This window comes from Taeniopygia guttata, chromosome 4A (assembly GCF_048771995.1).
Source record: "Taeniopygia guttata chromosome 4A, bTaeGut7.mat, whole genome shotgun sequence".
Taxonomy (NCBI): Eukaryota; Metazoa; Chordata; class Aves; order Passeriformes; family Estrildidae; genus Taeniopygia; species Taeniopygia guttata.
In genome coordinates, this window is record NC_133029.1 from 6,264,014 (window position 1) to 6,277,769 (window position 13,756).

General features: G+C 45.7%; 1 protein-coding gene across 1 annotated transcript in view; it reads left to right on the forward strand.

Moving 5' to 3' along the window:
- The window catches only part of LOC115495222 (rho GTPase-activating protein 20), a 29,180-nt gene extending 15,424 nt beyond the window's left edge, over positions 1-13,756 (forward strand). The window contains exons 3-15 of the mRNA XM_030272500.4: positions 1,069-1,239; positions 1,756-1,905; positions 2,432-2,473; positions 3,196-3,277; positions 4,102-4,179; positions 4,336-4,402; positions 5,041-5,229; positions 5,954-6,129; positions 6,650-6,811; positions 7,623-7,732; positions 8,622-8,811; positions 9,363-9,480; positions 10,024-13,756. Coding sequence (XP_030128360.4) covers positions 1,069-1,239; positions 1,756-1,905; positions 2,432-2,473; positions 3,196-3,277; positions 4,102-4,179; positions 4,336-4,402; positions 5,041-5,229; positions 5,954-6,129; positions 6,650-6,811; positions 7,623-7,732; positions 8,622-8,811; positions 9,363-9,480; positions 10,024-11,762 — 3,274 coding nt within the window. The 3' untranslated portion in view covers positions 11,763-13,756. The remainder of the gene's footprint in view (positions 1-1,068; positions 1,240-1,755; positions 1,906-2,431; positions 2,474-3,195; positions 3,278-4,101; positions 4,180-4,335; positions 4,403-5,040; positions 5,230-5,953; positions 6,130-6,649; positions 6,812-7,622; positions 7,733-8,621; positions 8,812-9,362; positions 9,481-10,023) is intronic.

The following is a 13,756-nucleotide window of genomic DNA, read 5'->3' on the forward strand; positions in this document are numbered from 1 at the left end:
ATTCAGTTATGAAGCCAATGGAAACTGAGTTAAGACCAACATCATCAAAAATACTACAATTACAGCCCGTGTGGTTTTTTATTTGCTTGTGTAGAGTGTCCTCAGACTAGAGGGTAAAGAGTAGAGCAGCAGAGAGAGAGCAGAATTTCTGAGGGATGAATGGAAGGTAAATATCCTTGCCTGCAAGCAAGATACACATTTTTGTTATGTGTAGAGACAGGAGGATCTCTCTGAGGCTTTTTCCGTGTCAGTCTAAGGCCATGTCTCAGAGGTTCACTAATTAAGTCAGGCTCAGGCACACAAACACACTGTGTGAGCAGGAACTCTTCCATGCTCATGCAGCACATCCCACACGCTGAGAGCCAGAAATGGCTGTGGGAGCTGCTGTGTGCCAGCTGACCTGAGCCCACAGCAGGGCTGAGGAGGTGCTCTGGGGTGCTGAGGTGCAAACGAGGAGAGTGCGCTTGTCAGAGCTCTTCCAGCTGGGGACAGCACAGGGAGAGGCTCTGGTTCAATCTCCATCCTGCTTGTTAACTGAAGTCAGCATGCAAAAACCCTCAGGGATTTTTGGAAATGGTGAGCACCTCTATGAATCTCAGAGGAAACAACAAGCTGGATGGCTGCCAGGCAAGCCAGAATCAGATGTCTGGAATTAGATGAGTACATGCAGTCCATTTTGCTGCAATTCTTGTGCTCACAAATTGTTCAGTCTGGATGGAAAATGTGCACAGAAAGGGCAGTGCCCCCCACGCCCAGCTGAGCCATGCCATGAGCTACAGGCTTTCCACGTTCAAGTCATAGCTCACACACGTGCAGGAAGTAAGACTTACCTGAATGAGAAATTACTCAAAAACTACTATTTCAGCAGACTAATCTCAGAGATTTGGTATGGGCTTTTAGGCAGTTTTCCATCTGTCTGAGGCTGGTAAAGTTAATTGTGCAGAGGCAATAGGGGCTGGGAGAAGCACAGAGTTCTCAGGCTCCTCCAAAACAGATGCCTGTGCCCCATCACAAACCCTTCTAAGGAAAGCTTCTGACAAAGTCTTGTGCTTTTTCTTACTCCTCTAGGGAAACTACTCTTTCCTCTTCCCATTCAGACAATGGGCTGCCAAGTGGGGTGTTCAGTAGCCCAGGCTCCACCTTCATCCTGGACGAGCGAGTGCAGCTAACAGTGGGCCTGCAGACCCAGGAAAGACATCTGATTTTGTTGAGTGATGTGCTGGTCATTGCCAAGTCCAAGTAAGAGGAATTTCCACTCATTCCTTTTCCCCAGTAGCTGCTGTTGAAGCTAGGCTCAGCATGTGGTGGGATTTTTGGGGCTGTCCTGTGCAGAGCCAGTTGTTGGGCTCAATGATCATGTGGGTACCTTCCAACTCATGAGATTCTATGAAGCTCTGATCTGTTTGTGGAGCACCCAGCAGCCTCCAAAACAATGCTTCTTTGGAAATGTGGCTCTAAAACGTAGCATTTCCCCCTTCCACCTTCACAAATTCTCCTTGGTATTAATGTTTCACTCCATTTGTCTGAAGAAAAAGGTTGTCTAATCAGTTTTGCCCGTTTCCTTGTGAGGTTGCTTGAAGATAAACTATGAGGGCAAGAGGCAGAGGGACAAAGCTGACTTTCAGTCTGACTCCTTCTGTCACATATAAATTAAGAGCTCTAACTGCATCTGCATAACTTGAAAAGGAGCATGATAAGACTCTGGAGGTCTTAATGTTATTCTCTGGCCTAAGGAATTAATAATTTCCATTGTAGATCCTCCTCCAGCCTGAAGCTGAAAAAGCAAGTGCATCTGAGTGAAGTGTGGACTGGCACCTGTCTCAGCGAAGTGACAGAGAAAAAGATGAGTCCTGAGAATTCATTTGTCATTGGCTGGCCTGTCACCAACTATGTTGTCACCTTCAGGTATCTTATCAGACATCAGACCTCCCTCTGCATCCCAGTAGCTACTCAGGTCCCCTGTGTCAAGTGAAACAATGACTGAGGCTAAAGGGCCCATTTCCTTTTCCATTTCCTTACCCTGGAACCCGGGCAACCTGTGCTGGCAGCAATAGTTCTAGGAACAGCAGACATTGGGGAGGAAATGCTAGGAGAATAAAAATAGTAATTAAAGGTCACTGCAAAAATAATGAGGGCCCACAAGGTGAGTTAACTCAAACTTCAAAGAAAGGGATTTGTCTCTTATCTGAACACTCACCAGTTTGACAGGAAACCTGGTCCAGTTTGTTGCTGAGATTTTTTTTTTGTTATTATTATTTTTGTTAATTTGTTAAAATAGAACAGAAGAAGGAAAGGACTGTGCTTTTGTTCCAGGGCTTTGCAGGAAGCAACTCTGACTTATAGCCATATATAAATGAAATTGGGTAGAGTTTCCAAAGGCTGTTACCCATTCAGCACTTGTTTGATGATCTGCCTCCCTTTTTGTCTTCAGCTCAGCTGATGTGAAGGAACGATGGCTGTCAGTGTTACTGAGGTAAGTGACCCTCCTTTCATCCTCCTTCCAGGTGGCTCCTCTACAGGCCTTAGAGAAATTTGCCCGTCAAATTGTGCTCTGGTTTTCAGCATGTTAAGTGTCTAAGTGTTGTTTGAAAAATCCACCTTTGAAATCTGAATATAGATGCCCCTGAGAGAGTGTAAAATTGGTGTTAACAGATGGAAAAAAAGGGGATGCATCAGAAGATGGTATTATTGGAGCTTCCTTTTCCCTTTGGAGCTGAAGGTTGACTTTGCTAATCACTGTGGAACTGTCACAAGTGTTACTGATTCTTCAGATGGTTTTGATTAGAACTAAAATTTTTATTATGTTGCATCTAGAGACTACAGTTTTTTCTTTTTCTTTTATGTTTTATATGTTGCTTCCACTAACACCCAGACAAAGGTGTTTATATAGAGACAAAGAGGGGAAGAAATCCTCTGATTTGTGGAGGCAGTAGTGATCCTGAGGGAACACTGGCAGGTATTATGCAGGACACATCTACCTGCACTGAAGTACTGCATGTGGGGGATTGTTAGTCTTTGTGCTCCAGGTAAATAAAGAAGTCAGTAAGAGCACATGGCCTCACTATGAACATTACATTCATGTATGTCATAATTAATCTGTATTTATTACAGTGCCAAGGAGGACATCCCATCCAAATTTTAGGGCTCATCTCAAATTTGGCTGGGAAATTACATCCCTTTTTTTCTGACTTTCAGGCATATCAATGAAGTAAAGCAAAATGAGTATCTGAAGAATTTGACCCTTCAGATTGTTGTGCTGGATGATGACAACTGTTCTGTAAGTAAAGTTAAGAATCTGCTCATCAGATCAAGACTACACAGGGTTCTGTGGAGTAGGGGAGGGAATGCAGGGCTGTGCTGGTATTCCAGCATCTGTGTATCTGCATCCTTCCCACTTGGAGGGTTTTGGTATGACAAATGAGGAGGTAGCCAGATCCTTACCAAACAGCGCTTAATTCTTAAGATTATTCTTTGCCTCTGACTTCTTTTCTCTTTTCCTTTTGCTTAAGTTCAAAATTCATGACATTTTGTGGCTAAGTGCCACAGTCAATTCCTATTTCCAGTGCTATGAATTGAGGATATTGATCACAGAGTCACTGGTGTGTTGTCCTGAACTAATTTACTGGAATGTGTCCCAGTCTAGCATACATTTCTTGGCTTCATGCTGAGCTTGGTGGGTCACATTTGCCTCCTGGGCGTTTTTCCTTCAAAGAGTGACCCCTGACACTCATGGTTGATGAGCCATGCTCCATGTTCACCCTTTTGAGTGACAATGGCACTATAACCAGCCAAACACTGATGGGATCAAACACAGCATCTAAGCACCACTCACCTCCTGTGATTTCTGCTGGATTAAATCTTTGGATGGTATAATAGACCCATGACAGAAGAAGTTGTGGACAATAGCTTTCATGTTTTATACCCATTATCCTTTCTGGTGTAGCTCAAATTAGTACAGCTCATCCAACCATGAACATTTAGTAAAGACAGCCATTAGACAGAGATGTGACATCTTCCCCAGAATTTGAAGCTACGGGAAACTGCAACCAAACTTCTCACCTTTGTCTTAGCTTTCTGTATTTTCTCTGTTTGCCTTTCTAGACTACTGCAGTCAACGTGTCCAATGTGGAAACTGCAGAGAGTGTGATGAAGAAGACCCTTCTACAGCTTGGGCTCCCTGTAAGTGGCAGGTGACAGATGTTAGCTAAGGATGCTGGTGTGGGTGTGGATAAGTGTAGATTTGCTGTCTGTTGCTTTCTGAGTGAAGGGCAACCTCATGGACCCTCACTCTGGCCCCTCTCAACATTTTTCTCTTCTTTGTCTCTCACCCAACAGGGCAGGACCAGTGAACACCACCTCTGGGTGGTCTCAGGAAAAGATGAGCCTGCTTACCCCCTCATTGGTAAGAGCCCTCCCATACTGAGCAGCATTTTGGTGCTTAATTCTGACACCAGAGGAGCAAGTAATAAATTGTATTAGCGTATGTGGCAGAGAAACATCACAAATTGCACTCGTCACTTAAAAAGCAATAGTAGGGACACTGTCCTTGATGTAAGATGTGACATGAAATAATGAAACTGCTTTCCACACAAAATGTTGCACCACATTGAAAACTCAGTTTGTTGCATATGGGTTATTATCTTCTGAACTGCTGCCTTAATCCAATGCTAAACTGACATCACAAGTACGTGTAGGCCACTTGCATCAATACCTTCACAGGCTGTTTATTTGAAAACTTTCCTTTCTAACAATTTGTGTTTGGGTTTTAGAAACTCCTCAGGCTTGAGGGAGGGTAGGTGTGTATATGGGGGCTTTGAGGACAATCACAATGGTGTTTGAGTGCTACAGATCTGTAGGGGATTATTTCAGAAATAGAAGAAACATTTTAAAATAAACCACTGAATTTTGTCTGTTAAGTTCTAAGCATTCACCATGGAGATCATCAAAGCTGGAATTTCCCAATAATAATATTGGAAATATTAAGAGTTTTTAATATAGCTCTGCATTTTTGCTTGCTCTTTACACAACTCTGCTCAACAGGGCACGAGCATCCCTTCAGCATCGCCTTGAGCTGTCTCCGTAACCCTGCTGACCAGCAACAAAGAACCAACAATAACACTCTCCTGGCTGATGGGACAGAGGCTTCCTTCCTTGCTCAGCTCCCAAAGGAAAAACAGTGTCAGTTTGTCCTGAAACCCAGACTCCAAGCTCCAATGCAGCTGAGGAGAGGTAGGGGCTGCAGGAGTGTGGTACAGCCAGATAGAGACTTTCTTGCTGTCCAGTGCAGTGCTGAACTCTTCTGGCATCAAACATGTAGAGTTGCTCTCATACCTGAATGTAAAGAGGAAAAGATTGCAGAAAGGTGAAATTTCTCTGTGCAAATGTTCCGACTTAGCTTTCAGTCCTTCATTAGTCTTCAACTGCAAGTCATTGTAATAGAATAATAGAAAATGCTGAGTTGGAAGAAAACCATCAGTATCATGGAGTCCTAGCCCTGTACCCAAGAATCCCACTACCCACCTGAGAGCATTGTCCACATGCTCCTTGAACTCAGACAGCTTTGATGCCAGTGACCACTGCCCTGGGGAGTCTGTTCCAGTGCTCAGCCACCCTCTGGGTGAAAAACCTTTTCCTGAGATCTAACCTAAACCTCCCCTGACTCAGCTTCATGCCATTTTCTCAAGGCCTATCACTGGTCACAAGAGTGAAGTGATTCTTGCACTGCAGAGACAGCAAGGTTCCCTTAAGAATGGTGATTTAAAGTTTTGCTGATGGTTGAGAGATGAATAAGTGGTTTCACTGCTGTATATTGTCTAACCGTGCCCATTAAGAGTGCAGTTAATAAACAGGTGAGGGTAGAAAGTGCTTGTTTTGCTGGGAGCTCTGCCTCCTCTGTAGATCACTCACTGCAGAAGGACACAGGTGTGTAATGAAGGTCTGGGTTTGGTTTCAGAGTCACTGCAGAAACACACCAAGAGGAAGAAGTCCTTGATTGACTGGGCCCTGCGCCGCAGCACCAGCACCCCCACGGGCAGCCCTCCTTCCCAGTCACCTACCACACCACGGAAACTCTTCGGCCTGTCCCTGTCCTCTGTCTGTCCTGACGGAATCCTTCCCAAGCCAATCATGGTAAGCAGCAGCCTGGACTGCTTGTCTTGACAGAAATTTGATGTGTTTAGCCCAAAATTTAAAGCCACTTGCAGCATTGATGAAGATTGAATGGGGAAGAGGACCATCATTTACTTGTGATCCAGGCTCAGCTCAGTAACAAGGGTGGGAATAACCCTTTCTGGATAATCCCTGCACTTCGTTTACAGATGTCTGTCCTGCTTCAATGGGTGTCTCCAGGTCATCACCAGCTGACAAGGGGCAATGTCAGTGGATCCTGTCATGCTGTGCAGCCTAGAACTCGCTCACTCCAAGAGTCCCCTGAGCTCACACTTGTCACAGGATAAGTGTGCCCTCATGAACTTTATCTGCAGCTTACCAGGTTCTTGTCCCTGGTTAGATCAGGATAAATCTCTTGTATTGTTTCCTTTCCATTACTGACTTGGTCTTCTGCTAATTACATTACAACACATGATGTATAATATACACAAACAAGAGGGTAAAGTGTTAGGCTCTAAAGTACAACTGGGTTTTCTCTTAGGATATGCTGCTCCTCTTGTACCATGAAGGTCCCTCTACTAGGGGTATTTTCAGACGTTCTGCCAATGCCAAGACTTGCAAGGAATTGAAAGAGAAGCTGAACTCTGGAGATGATGTTCAGGTGGATGGAGAGTCAGTCTTCGTGGCTGCAGCTGTCATCACGGTATGTGTGGCCAGGAAACTAATGGTACCTTCCTTCTTTAAGGAAGCAATGAGTCTTTATGGGCAAGGAGGATTTCAGGGGAGCAGAAAGCATTTTCCAGCAAGGAACATTTTCACCTGTTTGTGTACACACAGGTGATACAGTGACCTGGTTTTCACATGCAGACATGTGCAGCCCCTCAGGATGGGGCTCCCTCTGGCACCTGCCCATACCAAACCACCCCCAGCAGGAAATACGGTGATATTCACCTACAAGGCAGTTGTAATGTCTGTACAGTGCCAAATAACAGGGCAGATGCTGCACTGAAATATGAAGACCCATGTTTCAGTAAGGAAAAACCTATATTTTGTACTGGCAATTAAATCTGGTCAGAGTAATTTAGGCACCAAAGTATAAAAAAAATCCCCCTTTTTCTTGTTGGCCTGATATTCAGGCACTTCCCAACACAAGACATACACTGAGTTGTTGAATAGTCCCCTGAGAAAAACCAGCTGTCCTCCTAGCTGAAAAATGTTTCAGAGAGCTCTGTGCAGAGCCCTAGGGCTGAGTCCTCTGCTGGATTGGAAAAGGGACAGTCCTGCTCTGGAGAAGGGGCAAAACAGAAGGGCTGCCTGTTCATCCTGCAGTGCTGCCATAGAAGAGCCTGAGGAAGACAGCTTGGTGGGCATGGGAGGGGAGAATAAACATATTTGTGTAGTGTCTTGTTTTATCTTGTGCTTAATATGAATAAACAGTGACTATATGCATTGTGAAACTGAAACCAGGAATTCAAAACTGACCAGACTGCTCTGCATATATATATTTAATTCAGGATTTTCTCCGAAATATACCTGACAGTGTTCTATCCTCAGACATGCACGGACTGTGGATGGAAGCTGTGGACAAAGAAAATCGGGCACATAAGATTGAAGCTATCAAAAGGTTTGTAAAAGCCTTTGTAAAAGTTTCTTTTGGTGGGCAAAAGGGGATCATATGGGCCTAATGATTTTCTGAGACATTATTGACAATGCTCAAGGCCACAGTGGAGGAGCTATTGCTGATTGCCAATGTCACTGATCAGAAAATTTTCTTTTCAATGGTCTGTTTTGAACATCCTTAACATTTCTAACCCCAAAAAAGTAATTTAAAAAATTCTCTTCTGATTATTAGTTCAAATTACCAGAACAAGTAAACTGAAAAAGCATAATAATTCAGCCACCAGGAGTGCATCTATGGTAGCAGAACTAAATCTTTAATGACAGTAACTTTATTCTTATGTGCACAAAATGAGGCTGATCATCAGTTAGAAGAAACCACCCTGTCAAGGTGGAGACATGGACCTTGAAAACAGCTTTACTGCCTTGAAACTGCTGGCCTGAGCACGAGCAGTTTATCAGCCTCCTGTTGGATATCCTGTTTATTCAACCATGGCTCAGCTCAGTTTTTAACCTTACCATTTCTCCTGGGCCTTCTTTATCCACAGCACAGGACACTGTGGCATGGTCTGGCCTGGAGCTGTCTCCTGTCTCCTCTGGGCATTCCCTGTTTAGTGAAGCCATTGTGGGTTCCCTCCCACATGCTCTGAGCCCAAGCCCCTTGTCCCTCCAGTTCTATAACCAGAGCAGGTGGATAATTTGGAAGCAGAGCTGTGGCTCTCGTGTTAGTTGGTGGAGGGGAGTGACACAGATTCACCTTATTCTCAAATGTGGATGTCTCAGGCTGGGTACAAAGGGGCAGGAGGGGGAAAAAGCTTTGGGATGCAAATTCTGGAATTCAAAGAGCAGATGTTTGTGAACAGCACTGTTTTCCTTTTTTCCCACTCCCTGAATAGTCTCGTCAACCAGCTTCCAGAGGCCAACCTCATCTTACTCAGACACCTCTTTGGAGTCCTCCATCACATTGAGCAGAATTCTGGAGTGAATCAGATGAATGCCTTTAACCTGGCTCTTTGCATAGCACCCAATATGCTGTGGCTACCGAGTCCCACTGGGCCTGAAGAGGAGAGCCGGTCTACCAAGAAGGTAACATCTTCCATGAGTTTGGCCTCACCTCTGCTTTCCTCTTTCACTGCTTTTTATGGGCACTGCCTTTTGTAGTCTAAAGGAAGGCACAGTGCTGGATGAGTGGCACCCAGGCCTCATCCTTTCCCTTGTGCAGCTGTGCCCATGCTGGGCAGGGTTTAGCCCTTCAGGGTGAAAAGGCAAGCAGTGATTGCTTCACCAGATGAGCTTCCTATATGGTCAAGCAAGCACAAGAAAACTGGAGCAGCTGAAGTTGGACACTGCCACTTCAGCTGGAACAAAATAAGCAATGAGCACAACAGTGCATCAGAAAGGAGGAATGCTTGCTTGTAGCTTATGAGGTGTAAGCAATTGTGAGGAAAACTGTAGAATGTGCTATACCTGGCTCACAGTACCAGTTCACATAGTTCATATTCTTGCCTCAGGTGTTCATGCAGATGCACTGCCACATTATTAACAGCTTCTTGAGGAAATTACATCTTTGTAAAAAAATTAGATTTTACTTGCTCTGTTTCCATGAAACTGAATCTGTGAATTACTGTCTTTGCCAGGTGGCCTTGTTAGTGCAGTTTCTGATTGAAAACTCAGGAGAGATTTTTGGGGGTGATATTGCTTCCTTGTTCCAAAGACCTGACATAAAGAAGTCCAAAAACTCAGTGGAATCTCTGGGTAAGTTTGTGGTACTAAATCTTCCAGAAATATTTAAAATCTTTTAATAGGTAAAGTCCTCAGACAAAAGAGTTTGCTTTACCTTCATGTTTCTTCTAAGGAACAGCACTGAAAACCAGTTGGGTTTGGTTTTCCTTTGCCTGTCAAGCATAGGCAGGAAGAGATAGCAAAGAAGAGGGCTGAGGTGCAGAAACACCAATGTGTCCCAGAGATGGTTGTCTTTCTCTGTGGCTGCTGTTAAACCTACTCTAGCCATTGCAATAATTTAGTGTAGCCTTAGCACTGCCATGTCCCAGCAGTATTTTTATTTTCCAAGTTAGTTCTATAAAGCTAAATCACATGGTTTGTATGGAGTTGTCTCTGTTAGCTGTCTTATGAATACAGACCTTTGGTGAAAAGTGGTCATGCGCCATATTAAGCCAGAATTTTTTTATTATTTCCTCTGAGAATAATGGATTATCTTTGTTTTTCATATAACTTCCCTGTTTTGGTTGTGAGGTACTATATATATAGCAACAAATTAATTTGTGTCCTCTCCCCCAGACATAGGCTTGGCTCAGCATGATGATTCCTCTGATGAGCTGGAGTTTTCCACTTGTGATCCAGAAGGGCCAAAGCACCACCTGGAATCTGAAACAGACGCCCTTTTTGAAGCACCCAGCAGCTTGTTTCTTGCTGAGGATCAGGAAGACTGGGACTTGTTCAGCGAGATCACAGCCTGCTGCCAAAGCAAAGCCCAGACCAATGCCAGTGCAGACAGCTACGAGCTCCTGGAGGAGGATGGCTCCTTCTGCTCCATGGGCTCCATGCGCTCGCTCAGCCCGGCCAGGGACCGCTGCTCCTCGGAGCCCAGCGTCTGCCTCAGCTCCCAGCTGCCCACACAGGGCCACGAGCCAGTGGCCCGCCAGTCCAGCTGCGATGCCACCATCATGAGCAGCCACACAGACTACATCCACAGGCTCAGGCAGCTGCAGATGGAGAGCCAGAAGCTCATTGATGAAGGCCTAAGCCCTGGGGTTAACAAGGCCAGGCAGAACTTGTTGCAATCACCTCAGACCACCTCCAGGGTGAAGCAGCTCAGCCTTCAGAAGTCCAGCCTGTCCAACAGGTCCAGCTTCTCCAGCCTGTCCTCTACCACCACCTCCCCATCTGCCTCCTCACTTAGCTCCTTAGACAGTGCTTTCTCCTACTGCTCAGAGTCATCAGCCATCAGTCCCACAGATGTCTCGTCACTGCCATTCATGTTTGGCACTTCTGCCAGGCTTCATGCTGTGTCTCCCACAGCTGCCAAGAGGTCCCAAAAAGAGTGGCACAAATCCTTCCCATCTCCTGTGCCTTTACATCTGTGCAATCTGGACAGTTTTCATGAGGGTGAGCCCAAGGCTGGAGAGAGCAGTCATTGCGTTGGAGAGCAGAAAAGTTTTCCATGTGTCAGCAGAGCTGCCATGGGAAGCCCATTCACTGACATTGACTGGGAAGAAGAGGAGAGACAGCTGAGTTGTTCAGGGTGCCCTGGCCCAGGGCTCAGGAGCCAGGATTATACCAAAGAGTTTGAAGAAAGCCCTGAGTACCCAGCTGCCAGCCTATCCAGCGAGACATCCCCACAGGTCGGCCACCAGCAGCACAGGGAGAAGACAGTGAAGAACATAGAAATCAAAGGCATCGATGACTGCCCTCTGAGCCAGGAAAGCCTGAAGCGCACCAAGATAACTTTTTATGTGACCCCAAATAAAGAAAGCTCTTGGGGGTCTCAAGTGGGAGAGGAGGAGAGATGTGTGACAAACACCAGCAGCAGTGATTCACCCAGCAGCAGCAGTGAGCAGAGCCTGTCCAAGAGCTTGCAGACTGTGAGAGTCCACATCCCCCAGACACTTTTCTATGGGCAGAACACCCCCCTTGTCCTGCAGTCCATCTCCAGGCGCTACCACCATAAACCAACAGTCCCATCCCTGCAGGCCAAGCACAGAGAGAGCCCCCAGAGTGCCTCTGCTCCCGAGGGGCTGCAGAGACAGCCAGTGGAAATGGCGCAGGCGCCAACCCAGAGCAAGGGCTTGGACACATTCAGCCACACCATCCGCATCATCCTCCCTGACTCCATCCGGAACACCATCAGGGACTATTTCAAGCAGGATGAAACCGAGCCCTGTCCCACAGCAGAGGTGGAAGCAGTGGAGAAGGAACTCCTCCGGAGCAGGGTGGAGTGGCTCAGGAGCCAGCCCCTGGCAGAGGTGACCGCAGAGGAGCACGACACAGCAGTGTTGGCAGAAGAGACATTTGTCTAAGGCAATGGTTGTGGAGGAACTAAATATTTTTTTGTGTATGTACAACAGAAAATATTCTGTAATATATGATCAGGGTGTGAAGAATTTAGCAGGCTGCATGGGGCAACAAGTGTAAAGTGACACTAATGTGTATGTAATACTCATTTTGGTGGGAGGTGGGGGGGCTGTTCTTGTGTTTTCTTTATGCCCTTTTCTGATGAAAGAGACTTCACTGGCTGGGTGTGGAAGGGAGTGAATACCACCAAATTCTCCCTGTCCTTGAATTAGCTGACCTGTACAGGGCCTGACTCCATTCTTTTTTAACAGCAGGAAAAGAGAAACTTTATTTTCTCCACTCAGCTGCTGATGTGGGTGGATGACTGGACAACACAGACAGCTAATGCTTCTTAAGAATTAGTTTAAAATCTTTACACTTGCACAAAACCCACTATTATTCACTGTTCATCACAACCATTCATCCAAAGGAAAATCCTTCACCTTCATTCCAGAAATCACTGCTGCTTCACTCTGCTCATCTGTTGTCTGCTCTGGTCTAGCTCACAGTACTCAATCATTGTTGAGGCTGGGTTCCAAAATCAGCAGCTGGAGCCCAGAGTCCAAAATCCAGTATTCACTGACAGACAGCATGTGTAACATTTAAAGCCCAAGATTGCTTTTTTCTGGAATTAATTACACAGTGATTCTTTCTTCTCATACCTTCCCCAAGCTAGCATTTGACAGAGACAGAGCTGCCATAAAGGATTTTAGGACTGTCACATTGACAGGGCTGTGAATGTTCTTCTGTGTCCTCTGGGAGTAGCTCAGTAGCTAGGAGTTTCAGTCCTAGTGAAAGTTGACAATTTTCTGTCAATGCTGATGCCCTTTCTAGAGGCACCGTGGATAAGACAACTGACTAAATTCCTGGTCATGCTGAGAGGGACTTGAGCAGGGCTTGGTTTTAGCACGAGGTCAAGGAGTTGTGGAAGTTGTCAGGAATGTTGTTGAGCAGATGCTGAAGCAAAGTCACATCTTGCCAGAAAGTTGTCAGTCCATAAACTGAAACTGTCCAGGCTTCACCACCAATGCTGGCTCAGACTAAGGCTGAGTTTCCCCTCAGCAGAGTATGTGGTCCTGTGCACTCCAGCAGAACTGAGTTTGGGGAATTCCAGGCAAGGATGTGCTAAGCAGGCTGCTGGTAAGGACCACCAAAGAGATGCAGCTAGTGGAGTCCTGAAGCATCCCTCAAAGCCATGCTCAGAAGTGCCACAGATGTAACGGGACTGTTAGAGGGTTGTGACACTCCCAGCTGAGCTCTAAAAAGATGCTGAGAGCACCACATTAGTGTGACAGGTTGCTTTAAGAAAACAGTGGGAAAGGTCTCAAAGGTTTAAAGGTTTGGGATGGTTCATTTGAAAGTTACATGAGAGTTTTCTATGGTGGTATCTGTCAGAGAGACAATCCATTTACTCAGTCAACAATGAATGGGTGAAGGGAAAAAGAAATATATGAATCCTAATGACTGAAAGGTTGTGCTTGTGGAATAAGTATCCCTGCAAGCTGCTGAGTGTCTGCAAATAGCCAGAGCTGGAGCTGCTGACAGCTGCCATGGTTCAGTCCTTGCATAGAGGGGAAAGCCACCTCTGTCATATTATCTAGTGTCAGATCCCTCCACTCATCTTCCAGGTGCCTGTGAGGGTCAGTGACCAGAACCTGGCCCAGCACTCCAAATTCACATCATCAAATACTAGGGCAAGGGAACCAGGGCAAAGCCCAGAGCCCACTTTCCAAGGTGTATACAGTTTGTTTTGTTAGATGAAGGGTGTTTGCCTCTCACATGTGGCACTCTCTGTCCCAGATCACCTTTGTGCCCCTTGTATAATGAAAGGTGTATATAATCATAACACAACTCCACCACCAACATAATTTTCTTCACACGTGAACAGCAATAAGTCATCCACAGTCTTTTTTTCCAGAGCTACAGTTGCAACTGTTTTAATAAAAGACACACAAGTTGT